At 48.9% G+C, this 22876-nt stretch overlaps 1 protein-coding gene across 1 annotated transcript; it reads left to right on the forward strand.

The window, feature by feature from the left end:
• The first annotated feature begins 1449 nt into the window (after nucleotides 1–1449).
• Nucleotides 1450–16278, forward strand: LOC115654787 (cytochrome P450 26C1). Its single transcript, XM_030569564.1, has 6 exons — nucleotides 1450–2667; nucleotides 3116–3340; nucleotides 3738–4013; nucleotides 7946–8101; nucleotides 13302–13943; nucleotides 15898–16278. Exons 1-6 carry the CDS (start codon nucleotides 2464–2466, stop codon nucleotides 16276–16278), a joined length of 1884 nt encoding a protein of 627 aa, XP_030425424.1. The 5' UTR covers nucleotides 1450–2463.
• Nucleotides 16279–22876: the final 6598 nt, after the last annotated feature.

The following is a 22876-nucleotide window of genomic DNA, read 5'->3' on the forward strand; positions in this document are numbered from 1 at the left end:
GGGAAGGGAGCGCCACTGAACCTCGGCATCTAAACAAACAACAGGTCTCTTGTATGCTGCCGCGCCAAAGGAATGCAACTGGAGCTGTGTTAGCGAGCGGAGATGGGGTGCAGCGAGGAAAAGGCTGCACCAAGCTCCCAGAGGACCAGAGCTTGGGAAGCACATGTGCTGTGCATAGGTTGTATAAAGGTGCTGCCCTGACCTAAGGAGGGAGAACTTTCCTTTGGACCAGCAGGGTAAGAATAACTAGAACCCAGAGACATTTGTTCCCATTGACGCCAACAGGACAACTCGGATTGACTTCCAATGGGAGCAGGAGCCGACCCCGCATTGAGCCAACAAGGCTTTCCAGGGAAGACAGTTCCGGGAAAGCCCAAGCTTTCCTGCTGCGCAGCGATTTGCTTTGCTGTAATACCGCTCCTGAGAAGGACCTAGCGGAGAAACTGGCTCGGATCCGAGGCCCTGGCCCGTAATTAGCCTGATCCCATACTTCTCACGCAGGCAAAACTCTCAGTGACATCAGGGAGAGCTTTGCCTACGTGCGGAATATGGCAAGAGGACGTCTCGTACCCAGCCCGCCGCTAAAATGCCTGCAGCCGCTTTTAGTGCGGGAACATGTTGGTTCGGATTTTAGATCGTTACCCGGCGCTGTGTCTTCTGCACAAGGCATTAGGCTACCTGCTCTTGATGTCCCTTTCGTGGCAGTGTAGCTGCATTGTAATGACTTGCTGAGCCGTGAGTCACATAGGAAGCTCCAGGGAATGGCAGCTGGGAGCCCGGAACCCAAGCGGCTGTCTACCTGCCCTTCATTGGGAACCCTTTCCCCGGCTCGTGCCAACATACACCGGGACCCGGCTCGTAGCGTCCCATTGGCAGAACTCCCGCGTCTGCCGCTTCCTCCCCGGGTGTGATTGTGCCCTGCTCGGGCTGAGCGGGAGGGGGGCTGGCAGGCGCTCCTCGGGGTGGGGAAACCGAGTGTGCGAGTCTCACGCGTCTGCCTGCCAGCGCTGCTTTCTAGTGTAAAACACCTTCCGCCTCGCACACTGGGGCCCTGAATTAACTGTAAACTAGCAAGGGGCCGGTGTAGGGACGGGACTCGGGGAGAGCCCCGGAGAGGAAAGGAGCTGCAGAGCCGCGTTCCCTTTGGAGCACTATTCAAATAACGGGTCACTTCACGTCGATCGGGCTGAGACCTTTGTCCCATCTTGCGTAGCATCAAAATCAAGGAATGACACGGATCCGGGGGGGTTCGGTGGAGTCAGCGGTGGAGAAGGGGCTCTGGGGGAAACGCGAGGGGCTCACAGGCTGCTGCGCGCTGCCCCGCCGGACTCCGAGGGGCATGCAGGCTTGCTGTGGGGAGGATGAGAATGAGTGACACTGGATTGGCTGTCATTGGTTACCTGGCTCCCAGCCCTCCAGCTGCAGGGATCTGTCACAGCGCTCCCCCCTCTGCAGCTCCCCACACTCTTTCAATCAATCCCCTCACTTCTCACGGGCTCCAATCATTGCACTTTGTCACGCTCTGGAAGTACGCAGCAAAGACGTCACCTCTGAACGTGGATCGGATAGTAGGCCCCCAATATCTATATAAAACTGCTCAAGGCAGAGAATAGTTAAAAAGGACAGAGACGGCGAGAGGAAGGGGGCAGAGGAACTGGGCTGCAGACTTCTCCAGCGGACCATTCGCCTTTATGATCGCCACAAAAGTTATGGGAAGCCGTGAGTACCCAGCTTCTTTCTCTTTCGCCCCGCAGGGTCTTTGACAGATGCAGCTTTGCTGGGATACCCTTTGGGGATACAGTTAGAAAGTCATCAGGATGTTGGCTGCAGCACCTGGAAGTGCTGGCTGCTCCAAGCTAGGGGAGTCGCCACCAACCACCTAGTAAGCCGGGAAGTTTCTCCAGAGGAGCCCAGGGTTGCTGCGCTAAGCATCCTGAAGCTCTGCTTTCTAGCAAACCTGGGACTCGTGGGGGTGTGAAGTGAGGCGGACACTTTAACTTAGAGGAGACTCCCTTGCTGTACAGTGGCTTTGTTGGATTAGCGGATCCGGCTTTGCTAGGAGAAAATGAAAGATCAGCCCGCAAACTTTAGTGTGTTGAAGTGCGGTTCCTTGTGCGGGCAGCGCAGTTTTTCACCCCGGGCAGTAAATCTATGGCACCCCAGCAGTTGATTTTTTACTCTAAATAACTCCTTTCTGCCAAGTGGCCGGTTTCACCTTCCAGGCGGCATCCGAGAGGGCAGGGGCAGAGCGGGGGCACCTTTCTCCAAACCCTGAACAGCCCCCAATCCCCGCGCGCCGCAGTGGGACTTTGCCAGGCGATGTGAAATCGAGGGCTGGCCTGTCTTGTTCCTTCCCTCCCGGCAGCCTAGTCCCCCGCTCCCCCAGCCCGCTGCAGAGGTGCTTTGCTGGGTGACAAGCGACAAAGGGCATCCGGCTGCAGCAGCCGCGGCCGGGAGCCGAAGATGTTGCTGGCGGGGATCAGCCTGTTGTCCTGGCTCGAAGCTGCGCTCGCTGCCTTGCTGGCCCTGGGGCTCCTCCTCACCGTGTCCCAGCACTTGTGGACTCTCCGGTGGACTCTGAGCAGGGACCGGGGCAGCGCTCTGCCCCTCCCCAAAGGCTCCATGGGGTGGCCGTTCTTCGGGGAGACCCTGCACTGGCTTGTCCAGGTAAAGTACAGAGGAGAGCACGTGTCCCCCTGCGACGGGGGCAGTCTCCGGGCTGCAAGGCTTGGGCTGGTGACTGCTGGGGGCGGGCGGGGGATGCCCTGCAGGGTGGTTCACCACCCCCGCCCTTCCCTCCCCCCCGGATCAGGCTGCTCCTGGGACGCCCAGAACTAACTGAAACGTGAGGAAGGGATTTAAATGCTTTTCATTCCTTAGCCACGTGGTCCCTGAGCTGGGCTCCCCCCTCCCCTCGGGTTTCGCGGCGGAGGGCGCCAGGCTCCGCGCAGCTAGCTCCCCTCCTGCTCCCGAGGAGCCGCGGGCGTGTATGGGGCCAGGAGGCTCCGCAGTCAGCAAATCTGAGCGCGGCCGGGACTGTCCCTGGGGTTGGGCTGGCGGGATCCAAGCCTTGCCCCGGGGGTGTCTCTCCGCTTGACCTGCTGGCTGGTTGCAGGGCTCCAGCTTCCACAGCTCCCGCCGGGAGAAGTACGGCCACGTGTTCAAGACCCACCTGCTGGGCAAGCCTGTCATCCGAGTGACCGGGGCCGAGAACATCCGCAAGATCCTGCTGGGGGAGCACAGCTTGGTCAGCACCCAGTGGCCCCAGAGCACCCAGATCATCCTGGGCTCCAACACCCTGCTCAACTCCATCGGCGAGCTGCACCGCCAGAGGAGGAAGGTGCGCTCCGCAGCGACCGTGGCTCGGGGAGGGAAGGTGGCCAGGGACCCAGGACTCACACGCGCGTGGCCGGGGGATTCTGAGCCGGGAGGGCGATGTTTGGAGCCCCGTGTGAAACTCCCCCGTAGTTGCGGGGAAGGGCCGGGCTGTGTGAGCGGGGCGGAGGCCGAGGGTCCAGGGAAGGCGATTGTAATTCACCCCTCTGCAGCCTGCGAAGCCCACGCTGCTTCGTGGCCAGGCTGTCATCACTGAGCCGGCAGCTCCGTCTAGGAGGAAGCCAATTGGCGGCGGCTGCCAAGTGGGTAGCCCCAGTTCCCCTGGCTGCGCAGCTGCAGGTCGGAGACAGCGCCGCTAGCCTCTTCTCGCCCCCTAACTGTCTTCCCTCCCCTCTGCCTAGATCCTGGCTCGAGTCTTCAGCCGCGCTGCCCTGGAGAGCTACCTCCCCGGGATCCAGAAGGTCGTGAGCTGGGAGCTGCGGGGCTGGTGCAGGGAGCCTGGCTCCGTCGCGGTTTATTCCTCCGCTAAAACTTTGACTTTCCGCGTTGCAGCTCGGGTTCTGTTGGGCCTCAGCTTGGAAGAAAAACAGTTTAAGGACCTGGCTAAAACCTTTGAGCAGCTGGTGGAGAACCTGTTCTCCTTGCCCCTGAACATCCCGTTCAGTGGGCTGCGCAAGGTACTGTTGTGGGGTCACACGTCCGACTCGCACCGCTTTGCTTCCCTCTGCTCTGCCATGTTGCAACCTACCTAGTACGGATAGGCTGCATTGCCTTAAAAAAATGTCCAGCGCCAAAGTAGCCAAAAAGCCGAGGTTGGTCTCCAGGACCAGCGCTGGAAGTTAAAGAGAATTGTAAATAAAACAGAGCCATGAAAGCCCACCACGCGCTGTTACCTTGTCCTATAAGGATCCATGCATGTGTTCTAGCTTTCGTAATGCAAGGTGGATCGCTACTGCCATTTTAAAATACAGTGAATCGCCTTCTTCCCGTCCCTTGTCCCCTCAGGAATTCCCTCTTTGGCTATCTTCCCCTGACATGTCCCTGAGTGGGTAACGAGTCACGTTTTAAACAGGTTTCATTACTGTATTAGTTGCAGTGGTCAGTTAGATTTTGCCCCATTTATTTTGCACTGGTTTCTTATAAAGTGTCGGATTGTTCTCTAATTACTTCTCGTCGTGGCCATTTCTTTTTCTTTTTTTCTCTATATTTGCTTCCAGCGCCTTTCTGTATTGTTGGCGTCAATGTATTATTATATAATGTTTGATTGCTAAGCATGTTACATCTAGAGTTTTCCCTAGAGTAAATTTTAGTTCTTTGATGCCATATTCTCAGCAGGATAGTGATCTGTCCAATTCCTTTTCACAGATTATTGGCTTTGCTATTATCATGATACATCACAGGCACAAGAGTTTTCCGCACCTGTGGGCTGGTTCAGAGAATGCCACTTCCTTTGGCTGAGATATTCCTTGCTAACATCTATTTATTACCTGAATAGTATATAGTCTGTTGACTTGTTCGTGCTGTAGTTCTGTGGATTGTGAGCTGGGAGAGGGCTAGACACGGATTCATAGATTCTAATGACAGACGGGACCATTGTGATCTTCTGCTCTTGTATAGCACAGACCATAGAACTTCCTCCAAAATAATACCCTGAGCAGATCTTTTAGAAAAACATCCTATCTTGATTTAGAAGTGTTCAGTGGTCGAAAATCCACCAGGACCCTTGGCAAATTGTTTCAAGAGCTAATCACTTTCACCATTAAAAATACAGGCCTTATTTCCAGTCTGAATTTCTCTAGCTTCAGCTTCCATTGGATTGTGTTATACCTTTCTCTGAAAAGCCTATTATTAGATATTTGTTCCCCTTGTAGGAGTTTACAAACAATAATCAAGTCATCCCTTCACCTTCTCTTTGTTAAGCTAAACAGATGGAGTTTCTAGAGTCTATCATTATAGGGAGCTCCATCTATACATTTGATTATATTGAATGATCTCTTGGGTGTGTGCATTACACACCATTTTTTGGTGTGTAATTTCCTAGGAGTTTGAAAAAACAGAACTTCTGTCATGTGGCATCGTATTACATTCACATGGGTCATCAACAGGGTTGGAACCTTTAAATCCACCCAACAGACCTCTGCCACTTGAGCTAACAGAATAACTGATCATTCTCGATATAGACTAGCACTGGAGGCGCATGAGACACTCACTTTGCCATTGGGTTTCAGAGAGATTTGCTGACAACAAAGGAATGGTGAGATTCAGGAATCTTGGTTTCAATTTTAAGCACTGGAGGGAAGTGTGCTCTAGTGGGCACAGACTCCTCTGCCTCTTCCCTCCCCCCGCCACCACAAGCTTTATCCTTGCCCAGCCAGTCCCAGTTCACCCAGGCCCTGTGGCCCCTTACCCCCAGTGTCCTTGCCCAATGCCCAGCCAGTCCCATTTCCCCTGGCTTCTGGTCCAGTCTTTTTCTCTCCCTCCCCTCCCCAGACTCTTTGTCCCTATCTGTTTGTTCAGCCAATCCCAGTTTTCCCCCAGCACCCTGGTTCCTTCTCAGATCTGTCTTTCCTCTCCTCATGTCCTTCCCCATATTCCACTGGTTCCCATTTTCCCTGTCCAGCTAGTCACAGTCTCCTCTTAGGTCATATTAGATCTAATGGTTCCTACTGGCCTTAAAATCTATGAACCCTCCATCTCCCGTCCCACCCCAGCTCCCAGTCTTAGTCTCTTTGCCAAACTAGTCCCAGTCTCCCACCATCTCAACACCTAGTCCCAGTTTATTTTCTCTTTTCCCCGGGGACAGCCTTCAGTCTCAGTCCTGTGTCTTTTCTTCACAGCCTCCTTCTAATCTACTCCCCCATTTTGTCCCCTCTGCATTCAAATCAGGCTGCTTCCTCTTATATGCTATCTTGATGCCAGCAGGGGAAGAGGGCATGAAGAGCACAGGAAAGATAGTTCTCGTGATTCAGTTGCAGTACCTGACTCTGGCATGGCCTGCAGCAGCCCAGAGTTACAATTTCAGTTGAAGTCATCTCAGCTCCCTGGAGAACCCAAGCTGGAGCCTGCCCAGGGCATATGAAATTTCCAGAGTTTTTAGCTGTGAATATCTAGCAAGATTCAAAGGCTTAGATCCTGTCCAAATTTGGCTGAATTTTCACAGGGATGGCTCATCCCTGACATAAAGGCCACTCCCTGCCAAATTTATCATCCCTGCACCAAATCCCTGTGGGAGCTATAGACTCTTCAAGATTGCCAAAATCTGTTAACATGGGCAAAACAACATATTTTTCACTAGTCTTGTTCATGGAAAAGGCTGAATCATTTGGGCCAAAAATTGCTAAAATACTTCAGCCTGATGCAGACACCTGGCATGGAAAAATTGTCATCCCAAACAGTTCAAGTTTGGCAAAGCTATATGCATAAAACAGGGTCTTGTAATGGGAAGAATGGAGCAACCTTGGCTGTAAGACTTTGGTCTAATTTTGGTTGTTAGGTTTACTGTGCAGATGCTGGGTGGTGTCGGTGGCCTGTGACAATATTATTATGGAGTCATAGTGTTTAATGCCTGAAGGGACCACCAGCTCATCTAGTCTGACCTCCTGCATATGACTTTATTATAATATAATCCTAGCGATACCTCTGCATGGATTTCTTTCAGGTTAGATTGCTCTGCCTCTGGACTTCTGCAGTAGGGTAATCTCTAGTAGGATGGGGCCTGCAAGAGACAGACTTCTTGTTACAGAACCACACACATTGCATTCAGAATGCATTTCCATTTCACCTAGTGACAGCTTCGGAGCTGACTCCTCCATATCCTATTAGATGTTTGGTAGCATGGAGGGTTACTTTAATGAAAATGCAGCCTTCTGACAGACACATTTACACACAACCTATTGGGTGTGATTATCACATAATTAGGTAGCATACCCATCTGGAATAGTGAACCCCTTTGTCACTGCCTTTGAAAAGCCTCTGGAAGTTTCTAGAGACCAACATTAGATGGGGATTGGCTTGTCAAGTCATCCTCTCTTATGCCAGGTACCAGAAAGCTCCCTTTGAACATAGCAGAAGCTGAGTTTGTTCATGGCAGTCATTAAGAGGTCACTGTGGCATCAGCCCTCTAGCTTCACTGCTTCCCTCCCCTCCGAGTGTTCCTTGGGCAGTACTTCCATTTACAGGGTGCGTTGGAGTAGCACAGGGAGAAATTACCCAATTCCCAATAGTCTAGCTGCCCAGTGCCAAGTAATGTCAACAATGACACACCCAGACCTGAAGAAGAGTTCTGTGTGGCTCCGAAGCTGGACTCTCTCACCAACAAAAATTGGTCCAATAAAATATATTACCTCACCCACCTTGTATCTCTAGCATAGACAAATTACTTTGTCCTTCCTAGTCATTTAATTGTGAGGTGGCAGATTGAAGCACACTCAGAGCACAAAAGAAGTGTGGATTTGAGCTATTAGTATACGTTAGAATAAGAGTGATGGGATTCTTGGGGTCCTCGAGTGCCATTCATCCTGGGTAGGGTCTTTTTCCAGATTTTTTCTTACAGTGCTTCACTAGGGCTGGGTTGGACAGTCCCTGAACAATTATGTCTGACTCTTTGCAGGGGATCAAAGCCCGGGATCTGTTACATGAGTACATGGAGAAAGCCATAATGGAAAAACTACAAGGAAAGAACTCGGAAGGTTATAGTGATGCTCTGGATTTCTTAATAAACAGTGCCAAGGAGCATGGCAAAGAATTCACCATGCAGGAGCTGAAGGTAAAGATAATCTCCTTTGGTGTTTTACTTCTGTCTTTAAAGCAGTTTGACTGGGGGGCAATTGATATCTGCTAGCCTCCGCCTTTGTTTTACCCACTCTAGGTGAATCCATCACAAACAATAACAATGCTTATAGTTAACCATCTTCCTCACCTTAAACGCCCCTGGGCACTAAACATTGCTTGTCCACCTTGATGAAATAAGGGTCTGGGGAAAAAACCCAAACCCTGTAGAAATGCAAGGATGTTGAAAGAGGGACTGGACACCCAACACTTAAGGTAGGTGTTGAGCAGAGAAAGGTGAGCTTTGTAACATCTCACCAGTTCCCAAGCCTGAGCAGACAGCAGGTGAGGCGGACACTTAGGAAGAGTTTGCCAGCCCTACAGACATCCTTTTCATGGTTAAATTGCTTTACATGTGAACTGAGTTAATATTGTAAAAGTAAATAAATGCCTCTTTTGCCCTCCTACCTTATCCTCTTGACTTTTTTTCCAGTCATCTGCCTGGTTTTACTAGAATACTGCTAGGTTTGTCCAGCTCCAGTGGGGCTTCTTGCCTATCCATGTATTCTCAATACACTCCAAAATATTATCTTTGACATGATAGACCCGATTGTGCATTCCTCGCACACCTCCCCGCCTATTGTAGGGGGCCTATGAAGGACTGGTGCTAGAGCTTTTCCTGTGCCTCCGGCAGCTCCACCGGAGCCGCGGACCAACAGACCCTCCGCAGGCACGACTGCGGCAGATCCACTAGAGCCACCTGCCGCCCCCCCACCTCCCTGCAAAATGCTGCCCCGAAAATCCTGGCGCCCTAGGCGATTGCCTAGTTCGCCTCAATGGAAGCGCCAGCTCTGGGCCTATGGATCACACCACTGTGTTCCAGGGGGCGGTAAACATAGATATCTTTGAAACAATATATCAGAATGACTCCTGAGATGGAATGATGGATTCTGGGTCATTGTCTAGAATCAGCTCGTTAATTGTATTACTGAGAATGTGGATGTGCTCTATGGAATAGTGAACATGAGACAGCACTATGATTCTATCGTTCTTACTCAGGCAAAGCTCCCAATTGAAAGCAATGGGAATTTGCCTAAGAAATTGTGAAAGTATTTGTCCTTAGTACTGAGTCAGTGCGTACCACCAGGCTATTCTGTGTCACTATTGATGTTAAATATAAAAATCTGAAGTAGTGTTTATAAAGTTCTGGGATAATTTTGAGTGTGTGCAGTAGTTGATTTAAGTATATTTATAATGTTGAGTTTTAAAATATCGTATCGAGATATCAGGCCAAGATCAGGACTTACTGTAAAACCTAAAATGAGTAAGTGACCTATCTTTCTCTTCTGTGGCTGAGAATCAGATTCTATCTGTATTGCCCTGGGCTTCCAAAAACAGGCATGTTTGCCTGCCATATTGGCAGAACTGCCAAAATAGTGATGGCCTTCCAGGTCATCTTCTTTTCGGAGCGTATGTGAGGTCAGTTTCAGGGTATAAGATGCTATTAACTTGTATAGTAAAAACAATGCTGCTTAGCCTCCTCTGGGATGAAATCCTGGCTCAGTTGACTCCAAACTCCTAAAAGCTCCAGCAGGGTCAGGATTTCATCCCGGATCTTTATTTCCTAGGAGCAGGTGACCAGTTTTTGTAAAATTTCTGAATCTTTGCTTCTGAAAATCTGGAAGTGTGTGGACAGAATTGCATTGTCTCCACATGGAAACTCCTCACTGCCTGTTGGCATCCCTCCTAAGAACAGCAGTAAAAGTCATTATGCATTTCCTGAAATCCTTAGGCATTTAGTGTAGGCAGCGAAATGGACAGCGACAGAACACCCAACTCCGTCAGGTTAGCTTATGTTACAGAGCAACAACATCACAGCAAATTAAGTGAGACCTTATGCCACCGGGCCATTCCCGACAATTCTGCGTTGGCAGGAGAAGGAACCATTAGAGGGTCTTTTCCGTGTCCGATCTTCCCCCGTTCCTGGCATCTTCTCACCTGAGTGTGTCACAAAAAGAGCACCGTTTGGCTCCAAGCCAGGGGGCAGGATTCCTAGTGAGGAGGCAGCGTGGCCGAGTAGACACTGGACTGGTATCCAGGAGATGTGGGTTCTATCACTTCCTAGTCTCCTCTCTGTAGTTCACTTTCCCGGTATTTAAAAAGGGCTAATGATCTCCTCATGAAGAGGTTCGGGTGTGTTTATTTTTGTTTGTTTCAAATCCTATCCTATGTGGAACTTCCATGAAGAGGAATCCAGTCTGCAAATAGGGAAACTGCAAGCCACTTTTCTTCTGAGTAACAGAGGGTGTTTGCCACGGGTTGTGTAGCACAGCAGCTTGTGGGAGGAACCCCTGTACACTGTATAACTAGTTCACTAGAAGAATACTCTATTTTAGAGATTAATTAAAATGACTAAAAAAATCGATCTCGAATCGATGTTTAAGAAAATCTAAACTATCGGGAAAAAATAATGCGCTAATTTGTAAACAGTGCTCAACGATATTCTCCGGGAGCAGCTAGAGGTGCTTAGAAGAGGTATAGGTGACATTAGTCAAAAGAGATGAACATAACTATCTTTGTGAAATTAAACCCGGGTATCTGTGATGTAATTCTTGTCATATTATACCCAGGCACCCCTAATGCATATTATTCAAAAATAATTATATCAGCAATTGGAGAGCCCCCACGGATGGAGCCTAGTCTAAGAGGCTGGGGTGGCTCATCCCAGTCGAGATAACAGTGATCGGCAGGGAGTCAGCATGTGTTAGTATATGGATATGCACTTCTGTGTGCCGTGCAGTTAGAAACTTCCTGCATCCGCTGCATTTAAAGAAACTTTCTTACGGGGGTAAAATGATTTATGGTTCTTGTCTAATGTGGCAGCGCCTTGTACTAAAATAAAACGACAGCGGAATATTAATCTCGTGGAATGATCTGCCTTGGTAAACAAATCGTAGTTGCTTTACAGCATTGGATACACACCTCTAAGAGACAGACACTCCAAGCACGAGTGTGCACTAATTTCCTGACTCGCTTTGTGTTTAAATACTTGCCAAAGAGCACTTTCCACTCCCAAACGATGCTGGGGATTGTATTCGGGGAACGAATGCAGCATGCGCTTTACAAAATCAGGACGTGTAACAGTCCAGGTTAAAAAGCCCACAGTTTTATCGAAACCACCAGAAAAAGCTGAAAGCCAAAGCAGGGGAAAGAGCATGTCCTTTATCGTAGCGGCGTAGGGCTCTCACAGAAGGCAGTGGGGGTTAGGCATCTTGCTTTCTGAAAATGCACAAAAATAAATTAAACTATAAACCACTGCAGTAAAGTCACAATAAAGGTGAGATTTAAGTTTGAAGGAAAACAGGATAATCCTGAGCTGTTTCCACAGTGAATCAGACTGAATAAGAGGCGAGGTGAGGCTACAAGACACTCAATTGTACTGGCTATAAGAGAATAAATAAAATACTTTTTAGATTAATAAAATATTCTAGCATCAGGACGCTCTTTCCAGCCACATTAATACGCTGCGAGCTGCTCTATTTTCATCCTTTCTGCGGTGATAGATTAGCCTTGTAAAGACTAACAGAGTGAGGAACTCAGCAGCACCCCGGTGCAGCAGTGCCATCCGTTGCTATGCGGTGTTGCACTTTACTACGCGGAACTTTCCCCGTGGAACTTCGCACTGGGAGAACCAAGACATTGTGGTCACCAGCACAGACGGTGTTCGGTTCTCGGGAGTGCCCAGTTCCTGCTAATGTCTACGGGAGCGATGTGCACAGATACGGGGGGAAGCAGCCCCCACTCCGTTCTGTCAGACGTTAGAGCCAGCACGCTGACAAGTCTCCCTCCCCCGCCAAAACAAGCCCTAGATAAGCTGCAGGGCCTCGGTCTGGTAGCAAAGGAAAATCCTTGCTGTGGGGCCCCGGCATAGCGGGATTGGCTCAGGGTACTTCGGAGCTTTAAGAGGAGAGAGAGAGTGTGTGTGTGTCTTTCCCTCCCCTTAACAGGAAATCAGAGAGCCCACTTTTGGGATCGTTCTGTAGCTTGGCTGTGTGCTGAGTTATCAGAGCCACACTCTGACAAACATGTATGTAAAGCATCGTATGGACGTAGTGTATATGTCGGGTCCGTTGTTTTCCTTTGCAATACACCTCAGTTTTTGCTTCTAGGAAACAACTGGAATCATTGGATCCTTAGGCTTGTTTTTCTCGCCGCACTAAATAGCATGGGAAGGGGGCGTGCAGGGGTCAGTGTCTGGAGTTCTTCCGTGGTTGTTCCATGACTTGTTATACAGGGCTCGGTTCTGCCAGATGCCGAACACTGTGAGGCAATTCAGCAAAGCCCTTAACTTGACGCACGGGAGTAGGAGAACAGATCGAAGATCATTGACAGGATTTTAGATGTTCCACTAATGTCATCGAGCAATAAGAAAGTTTGTTAATCTACAGACTCTGACATGCCCTTGCCTCTGGGGCAATCGAAGAACCCGGGCTTTGTCAAACATCTGTATCCAGGTAACTCTCTATTAGCTGCAGAGGTTCACATACATACATTATGATGGCACAGCAAGTTTCTTATTACTTGTACTCACTGTTGGCCCGAGTCCAGTTCTATTCATGTACACAATGTCTTCACATTGATTGCAGGGGGCGTTTGAACAAACGTTACCTGTTTTAGATGGTAGCATAGGAACCTTGGACTCCCGGACCAATATCCACCATCAGCAATGTAGAAGACTTGCCTATCCGGCGACGATTTCTTTAAGAGAGTGGAAGAATCTGTACATATCAAATATAGTGTCTGGCAGCCGGAGATCCAAATCTCTAAGGTTAAGTGTGAGGATAACCTTTGCTCACAAATTTTCAGCTTGGTATATTTTTTATATTAAAATACTCTCTGGGAGCCCTTTTCATAAGCCCCCATCAGAATTAATATATTTTCAAAATGAAAACATTTAACTCTTGTTTTAGTTGAAATGCTGATGCAGCAGTTGGTTCTCCTTTTCTTTCTCTTTTTACTGATAATGTTTGCAAGTCCTGTAAAGTTCCAGAGATTTGAGTTTCTAAACACTCAAATGATGGAAATGAAAACGGGCCACGTAGGGCTAGACGGCGCTGCTCAGAGGGAACAGGTGGGAGACTGATTTGAAGATTAAAACACAAATGCATTTAAAACTGTCACATTTGATTATCTCGCAGGAGTCAGCGATTGAGCTGATATTTGCTGCTTTCTTCACCACTGCTAGTGCCAGCACTTCTCTGATCCTTCTGCTACTGAAACACCCCTCGGCGGTAGAAAAAATAAGACAGGAACTGGTGTCCCATGAATTGCATAGGCACTGCCATTGCCTTTCGCCTGCAGTCTCCCAAAAGAACCACCCATATATTGAACCCTGCCAAGATACATCGATGATCCAGGAGAAAGAGAGGAAGGACAGTGACTCTCAACAGCATCTCCTCTCCACGCCAGAAGGGACGCCGAAGAATCAAACTCAGCAACTTGATCTAAAGGCAGAAGGAGAGGCTGGGAGTGGTTTTATCCAGCGGCCTCCTCTCCTTAAGGAGCTCACATTAACCAGAATGACACAAGAAACAATTAGTTTGAATACAAACGATAATTATTCAGACCACAGGCAAGAGGAAGGCCGCCAGCCGCCCAGCAGGTTCGAGGTGCCCACAGGACCAGTGGTTCCAGAGGCAGAGTGTCATTGTCAGCCTGAGATGAACTTGGATAAACTGAGCCGTCTGCGCTATTTGGACTGTGTGGTTAAGGAGGTCCTTCGCGTGCTGCCGCCCGTTTCTGGAGGCTATAGGACAGCCCTGCAGACCTTTGAGCTGGATGTAAGTTATCTGTTCCGTTTTGCAATTGTTTAAAGACTTGGGTATGGCTTTGAGCTAAGCAGCTTTAGTTCATTGATGTGTATCTGCGTGTCTTATCAGGCAGTTTTACACTATTTTCTTCTTCCTCTTAGTGACCTCTGGGTATTTCAGAGGGCTGATTTCCTACTAATGGAGCTATGCGACCATTAAAACTTGTCTGTAGAACGAGTTTATCTTTAGTGTGAAACACTTGTTACGATGTAAGACATGACATTTTGAAACTGCAGGCGCACCCGAGTTAGTGCAAAATAAATTTACACCAAATCTGTTTTTTTTTTTTTGCATTTTACCATTATAGAAAGCACAGAATACAGGGAAATGTTGCACACAGCTAACTGGCCATTTAAAACAAAAAACGGAAAACATAAAGCATCTAGAAATGAAATAATTGGTTATTTGTTTGAAAAGTAATTTATTTATATAGTGCCCAAAAATGTGTTGGCTGATTCCGTGAAAATCAAATGACACTGTGTCACAGAGTCACCGGGCGATGCTCTGGAACTGCTCCCCACCAAGCCAGTCAGGACTTTGGGGAGCCTCCTCTCCCTTGGAGCAGACTTGTTCAGGGCAAGAAGCTCACACAGCTTCACCTCCTGGGTTTCTCCTTGGAGCATTTAGCATTCTCTGCCCCTCCGTGTGCTTCCCACAGCGAGTCCACCCCAGCGGGGTCCTGGGGAAGCCACCGGGTCCTGCACCCCCACTTTGCAGTCAGACGTGACTCTTAGCCAGCCAGTAAAACAGAGGTTTATTTGATGACAGGAACAGGGTCTAAAACAGAGCTTGTAGATACAGCGAACTGGACCCCTCGGCTGGGACCATTCTGGGGGGCAGTGAGCCAGACCCCCAGGTCTGCCCTCCACCCTTAACCCCAGCCAGCTCCAGACTAACAACCCCTCCCAGCCCCTCCTCTCTCCTCAGCCCCTTTCCTGGGCCAGGAGGTCACCTCATCCCTTTGTCTCCAACACCTTCAGCTGGCACCTTTGCAGGGGAGGGGCCCAGGCCATCAGTTGCTAGGAGACAGAGTGCCAGGCATTTAGGTGCACTGGCCCTTTGCTCTGCCAGATACTTAAGAACTGCCATGGGGACACTGAGGCACCAATACAGTATTCAGAGAAAACATTAAGAACTTTCCCAGTTCGTCACACACTGATTTTACAAAATCAGCAAATACCGAAATGGGACAACATCACAGCGTGAATAGAAGAAAGGACAGCGAAACAGAGCAGTAGAGAACTGCAAAATCACACTGCAGGCCCAGTTCTACAACTAATAGGAGAGTAAGTCTCGCTCAGGCACCGTAGCCCCAATGAACACAACAGCAGGGTCTGAATAGGAGCTGAAGGAACAGGCCCTGGATCCAGCTGGCGCCATCACACGAGTCCTGTTTGTGTCCTTTGGACTACAGGCGTGAGCGAGGCGAGCAGGATTCTGGTCTCAAAGTGCCCTTCCCGCTGCAGGGTTCTACACGGAGGACAAGCAATAAGTTGTTTCCACTAACCTCACTGTCCTGGGGGGGGGTCTGAAGCTGCCGCATTAGACAGGGTGGTTAGTTAGCATCCAGTCCCCCCAGAGGGAGGCACCCCGGCCCCGATCGAATTAAACATCCCACCCAACTCCCCAACGTCTCCCTCCTTCCTGGAGAAAGCCAGAGCCGGTTTCTAGAGAGGGCCGTGGCCCTGGGCAGGGCGCAGTGTCGCCCTCTGGCGGCCGAACGGAACGGACTGCTGGTGGCGGGAAGGGCCGGATCGGGCAGGTTTCTAGGCGAGACGGGTCCCAGGGCCTCGGTCCTTAGCAAGAGCAGCAGCAGCAGCAGCACAACCTCAGGGCTCCCCCTAGCAGCTCTGCAATGCCAGGGCCCCCCAGCGCCGGGGCCAGCTGCCCGCTAGCTGATGTTCCTCTCCCCCCTCCCCTGCAGGGCTACCAGATCCCCAAGGGCTGGAGCGTGATGTACAGCATCCGAGACACCCACGAGACCGCGGCCGTGTACCAGAGCCCCCCCGAGCGCTTCGACCCGGACCGGTTCGGCTCGGCCCGGCAGAAGGGGGCAGGACGCTTCCATTACATCCCCTTCGGCGGGGGGCTCAGGAGCTGCATCGGCCAGGAGCTGGCCAAGGCCATCCTCAAGCTGCTGGCCATCGAGCTGGTCAGCACGGCCCGCTGGGAGCTGGCCACCCCCGGCTTCCCCGAGATGCAGACGGTGCCCATCGTGCATCCCGTGGACGGGCTGCAGCTCTTCTTCCACCCCCTGCGGCCCGGCGGCGCCAGCACCCGCCGCCAGGTGTCCCGGGAAGCTTGAGCCTTCGCCGCGGCCTCCGGCGCTGGGGCTGGCTGCGGGCAGGGCGAGGAGCGGACGCCGCAGCAGATCTCAGAAGGGCCGGGCGTGGGGGACAAGCACCAGGATGTGTACCGACCGGACACAGAGAGCCCGACAGGAGCCCCTGGGCCCGTTTCCTTTTCGCAGCGCCCTGCAGCGGGGCTGGGATCCGGCTGCTGAGAGGGGGCCTAGCCCATCCATCCCCTCCTCCTCGGTGCCCTGCTGCTGCCCACCACGGCAACAGGAGAGGGGCTCCGGATGAAGTAGCACATCCGGTGAGATCTTCCTTTCGTCCGCTTGCACATTAGAAAGGCTTGGTTTGTGCCATCCTCACTGCACCCCGGGTGGGGAAAACCAGGGCCCAGATGCACTCCGAGGACTCCAAACCACCGAGAAAGAGTCCAAGACCCAAGTATGCAGTTTCCCTAAACTTCAAGGGGTTGGCAGACCTAGAGGTGTTGGCTGGGGGAAAGAAACCAACTGTTCTAGATTTTAAAACAGAATCCCCGGGGATTTAGATTCACCTGCTACCTCTCACCTGACTCTTGAAAGTTTAGGGGAACGCCCTATCCACTGAATAGCCTTCCACAACAAGACACACTGTTGCCTGGTCAGCCCTCCTGCCGCCTTCCTTCTGATCGCATAGAGATTAATACAGAAAGGAGAGAAAAATAACCGTCTCTAGCACATTTTCATTACAGCACATGGCTAGAGATGGCCTGGAATTTCCTGTTCCACATGCAGAAGAGTTATGCCCTATGGGATACATGTATTTGTAAAGGAGGGAGTGGGTTTTTTCACGTTGGACCATAGCCTTTTACGAATTTCCATGGATATTTAAAAAGAAAAATCCAAGGGGTCGCTGCAATCTGACAGATCCAAACCTGTCAGATACATCCCAATTATATGTAACTTTCTGATAACTCTAATTTCCGATCGATTAATGTAAAGAGTTTGTATTTCATCTCACTCCGACACTTTCCATTAGAGTCCATATGATAAAGATGCATTCTGATAGTACTGTATATTAATATTGTACATTAACACTGTATCATAGTAAGGACTGTGCTGCTATTATTAAGGATCCATAATTAAATCCCATTTTCAGAGTAAATGTGCCCTAGACTAGAGTTTAGTTGCAGGTTGAAACCTGCATGAGAGAATCGGCTTTCAACAGGCTTTCAATTTTAAAATAAACATTTAAAGAGTCAGGACATTTAACTATTTGATTCTGGCTGAAAAGTTCCTGATTTTAAGATCGAAAACCATTTATTGTGCATACACTCTGGTACCTCTTCCAGAATAATGAGTTCAATATTTATAGCGATATTCATATTATAATAACTATCAGAGCAGCATTGAGCCACAAGCCCACTTGTCATGCAGCATATGGTGTACAATTACTTAAATATGGATTCACTGGAGTTAAGGCTGGGTGCTGACTGACCTCTTAGAGGGTCTCTGAATACTGTCCCCATTGCCATTTCCTGCTCTTCAATTCTAAGTATTTTTCTTTTTCCCCTTGTAAAAGAATTTCTCACTGATATTTTGTAAGGGTAAATGAAAGGTCTGTGATGCCTACTTTTCTGTCCATGAATGGAAATGACAGTTACATTGGAGCGTTGAGAGGAGAGTTTAGGGTAATACTAAGTATTATTTGTGTAGATCAGTGAATACATTATTTCATTTTTACTTAGGGCATGATGGCAGCCCACTGGTGTCAATGGAAAGGTTTCGCTGGGTTTTGGCTAAGGCACATAGTACAAACTGTCCGTCTAAAAGGTGAGGGGAAGCAAGGAAATGGAAACATCTGATAATTACTTTTCATACATTTTGATGGAAAATATGGCTACTCTTGCTCTAGGTCAAGCTCTTGCGTAATATTAAAATGTATCAGATCGCTGAGAGGTGGAACAGAACACCTATATGCCCACACCTGTTATCTGTGGGATGAAGTTGCCCTTTGTGAAGGCTGATATATTGGTTCCTAGGATAATTTCTCCAATGACACTTCTGCCCTAAATAAACTTTCTTGTCCTTCTGCAATCGCCCAAAATGAGGAAAGTCAAAATATTTGAGTCCCCTTGCCTTAAATGGTGACCCACTGCCTGAAAACCAACAGGAATGATTTATTATTCTGTTAGCTAGAGTGTTAGCAGCCACTGCCCAGCTAATTTACCTGGATCAGTATTTCTAATTAAACATCAGAAAGTCGGGTAACATCGTTTCACTCCATGCAACATCTCAGCTACCTAGAGCAGAAACATGGCTACCAAATGTGACAGGTCAAATCTGGAAAAGGTTGTACTGAAAGTCGGAGTTAAGTGTTGTTGGCAGGTTGACCCTTTAGTGAACCAGCAGCCTCTGCCCTCCTGACCTTGTCTTTAAGGTGAATCTTTGTGGTGAACGGAGGGGAAATCAGTAGGCGGTGGATACAAGTGTCAATGACTAACTTTAATTAGCACAACCACTGAACTGATCTATCCAAACGCTACTGACGCTATTGTGATCCCCTTAAAGAAAAGTAGGCGAACCTTTGATCCACCTCCAGTTCCGTTTTATTTCGGTGGGACCTGGCCGCTCACCTAGGCAATAACCGGCTGGGGAGCCGACTGGCAAATGCAGCTGCGGTCTCCTCCTCCAGCTTGGATGAGAAATAATCGTCGATTCTTCAGGACCAAGCTCAAAAATTACCGCGAGCACTAACACTGTAACCGCGTTATTGAATAATGTAATGTGAATCTAGCAAAAAAAAAAAATTGAAACTGATGTTGTTTTTCAAATAAACATGAGCATTTGCAAGTGAAGTGTAGCAATTACTACTTGTAATCAAAGTTTGTTCCTATCGGGCTGTTAATTTCTTGACCCCCTTCCAAGATGTCTTTAATTATCCCTTTCACTCTTTACCATTTGATTCTTTTCGGACTGACGACTGTAGAATAGATGGCGGTGGCGATAATAAAGGTTTCCTGTGGTAATTATCGGTGCTCAGGCCACCGTATCTCGTTATTTGATGGACAGTGAACTTGGCGAAGTTGCTGGCAGAGTTCATTCAGATGTCATGGTCCGTGTTGTAGGTCACAAGCAGGTCAGAGTATGGGAATGGGGAAGAACCCCGAGGTCATGCCACTGCTCCCAGCGCAATTCACTGAGGATACGGAGACACCAGAAAATGATCATCCTTATTAGGCAGAGAACTGCCTTGCCAGCTTTGGAGGGTAGAAGTCTCCAGCATAACCACTGGTTGGTTTATATAGGTCAGCGGAGGGGTGGGGGAATGAGAACAAAGTGAGCATTTTAAACAGAAAATAGGGAAATTTACCAGATTAAATTTAGGCTGAAATCGTATAATATACAATTATATATCACATCTGGGCACAGCAAACAACCCGCATACACATATGCTTCTATACTTTACCGATAAATGCTTTTTAAGGAATTAGGACTTCACCGACATTTCAGTTAAACTCTAAACTTTAAAAGTCCTTAGCCCTCCTGGGTCAGGTCGCTTGCTGACGCTGCACCATCTAGAAATAAATTTGCGTTTTTAAGCACAAGTTAAGTGTCTTGTCCCAGAACTAGAAAACAGCCAAAAAACTGTACATGCGGCACAGAAACATTGGCGTTCAACGACTACATTGCCAGGTACTGTCAAAGCAACCAGGCTACTAAATTGTACTAAGCAGAAATACTCCCCGAGTCATATCTTCCAGAAAACATAAAAGGGGATACACTAGATATTAGGGGATAACATTCAGATTCCGTTAAAAAAATCGCGCTCGAATGTTTATTGTGGTTAGGCGGGGAACCAGAAAGCGAAATTGGCTAGACAAACATGCAACTGAATAGTTTACTTGTACCGTCCGAGTGAAACAGGGTAAATACATATATAAATATATAATAAACAACAGCGACAGCTCTTTTGATTTTGAAACTTCTCCCTCTTGTAATATATTATTGATATTCAATGCAAGGACATTTTCTAGATACAAATATTACTTTGAACCTCGGAGTGCCCCTACTCACTAATTTACAAAAGAAACTGCGAGGGTCATTTCAGCTAAGTAGTGAGCAACAAACACGGGGAGAAAAAGTTCTGTAATTTGAAGGTTATCAAGGATCTTGTTTGTATTCATTTGCCGTACTTCTGCGAAACGGTGCCTAAGCTAGATACAAATGTAAGACTTTATGGTAAGTGCTTGTTATACTCTTCAACTACTTACTGCTGCATTTATTGTAATAACGGTAACCGCCAGTCAGTGACTTCTGGACAGGTGTTATCTGTGTAGGTGTTATATAAAAACAACAAGGAGTCCGGTGGCACCTTAAAGACTAACAGATTTATGTGGGAATAAGCTTCCTTGGGTAAAAAACTTTATATATGTATATCTGACTGCATCAGTAGCTTTACAATCGGTAGGTATTGGTGTATATATATATATACACACCCCTGGAGCTACCATGTTTCCGAATACCAATACCTACGGATTGTAAAGCTACCGATGCAGCCAGATGGGTGTAAGCATACAATTCAGAAATGATGCACATGACAGAGCAGGAAGAGCGATCGGTGTTTTGGAAACTTTTAGCAGCTGGCTGCTCTTTTGGCGAACAACCAAAAGTACCTGTGTTCTACGTCTCTGGTTGCACGGAAGGGAAATTCAGCTCTGCTCCGAAATATTTTTTTTAAGGCTTCGCCAAGGTGTAACGCCAGGATCCCCAAACGAACTGGATAGTCATTCCAGCCCTGATCGTATTTTCCTGTACAACGACCTCTTATAAATCTACAGCCGCGAGTGGGAGGAGCGAAGGGTCTGTGGCAGCCGCCGCCCGTGAACATCCTTTCCCCGCAGTCAGCCCTGCCATTTCGAATTGCACCGCAGTGATAAAAAGGGGCTCCGCATTAGAACATTTCCCAGCATTTGTGAAGCACTCCTGCCTCCTGGATGCTCTACAGGTGAACGTCAGACCCTGGGCAATTCTCTGCACGGCTTGTGGGAGCACATAGCCAGGGCGAAGTCTGCTTTCCAGGCACACATAGCTATCTCCCAGTCTCTGTGCCAGGAGACCTAGCCCCCCTCTGAATTAAACTGCTGCTGGGGAGTGTGCCGAATTCCTCTGCCTTCTTCCCATAACGTTATGGCGGCCTGTGGGTTATCTGCCTCCCACCTATATTCAGACAGATGCTGACTACCGCTCTGCTTGATGAAAAGGCAAACCCATCACTGCAGGTTGCAAAAGAAAAGATTCACACATAGAAGACCCCCGGGGTAAGGACTAGCTATGCTCCAGGGTCCAGGATGAAAAGCACCAGAAACCTCACGCGTAGGCGCAGGTCTGCGGGTGCTGTGATCCATGATTTAAGCGTCTATAAAAGTCTGTGGGTGGCGATAGCCTGGATGTTTACTTTTTGATATAACCTTGCCTTCCCTCGCTGACCTGCGTTTGAACCTGCCATTAGCGCTGCATCATAAGTTTCAGAATTTACTCCTGCCTGATGCTGATTATTCCTCTCAGGACCCTGACCATAAATACAAGCTGGGCCTTTGAGGTGAACTTCAGGCCAAGCGCTAATTTGAGGGGACAAGGTGAAGCGGCGGCTATTCGTGATCCAGTGACATAATTCTGTTTTTAGCCTGTAAACCCAAAGCTGCGTTCCAGGCGACTCAGTGCTTTGCAGCTGGAGTTCGGGGAACTCAGCTCTAGCCAGGGAGAACCTGGAGGAGATGTTCAAAGCGCTCAGTCCCTGGCCCAACCCGCCCCGCTAGTGCTGTCCAGGGTCTGTGCCACTTGCTCCCACTATGCTCACGAGCAATAGCACCAACCCGGAACCAGGCGAAGTCCAATGAACTACTCGCACAGTATGCAACAGTTCGGCTCTTCGCCTGTAGCCTGGGGCTCAGGTCTTTGAAACAAAGGCTGAACTGCAAAGTGCCGTAAGAGAGATTTAAAAAGATCGGTTGTGTGTACAGTGGTTATCAAACCGCGCGCAGAGGCAAAATATAAACACGGTACGTGCTTTCCCGTGTAACTGGGCATAAGGACAAAGTGAGCCAGGCATTTCTATAATCTGCCTCAATATATTCTTATTCGGTTTAATGAGGGATAAATAAAGGTAAAAGGGCTGCAGCTAATTGGCTGGTCTTTCCTTGATCCCGACGAGCTGAACTAGCAGCTGTTTGCAATTCTGCACCCATTCCAGCCTTTAATGATTATTCAATGAGCTACAGAGTAGCGCCCTGAAGGAGCTGAGATCTGAGGCCCCCTCTCCCGCGAGCCCCATTGTCCGGGTGAAATTAGCACCTTTTCAAAGTCAACTCTGTGGCTTGGCTGTAGCTCCTGGAGGAGGGAGACCCGGAGAAGCCACCGCGCAAACCAAACAGTTAAAGATTTCAGGGGGAGGAGCCAGGCCACAATCCGTAATTAAAGATGAACTTTGGGTGAACTAATTTATCTGACCAAGGTGGAGTGGGCAGCAACCTGGGGGAGAGCTATAAAAAGGGGCCCACGGCTGGGCTTGGCCTGTGCGCTGCTGGGTTCTGCGGAGACAGGTAGGGGCTGCAGGCGCTGCTCGCGAGCC

The sequence above is a fragment of the Gopherus evgoodei genome, chromosome 7 (genome assembly GCF_007399415.2).
Source record: "Gopherus evgoodei ecotype Sinaloan lineage chromosome 7, rGopEvg1_v1.p, whole genome shotgun sequence".
Classification (NCBI taxonomy): Eukaryota; Metazoa; Chordata; order Testudines; family Testudinidae; genus Gopherus; species Gopherus evgoodei.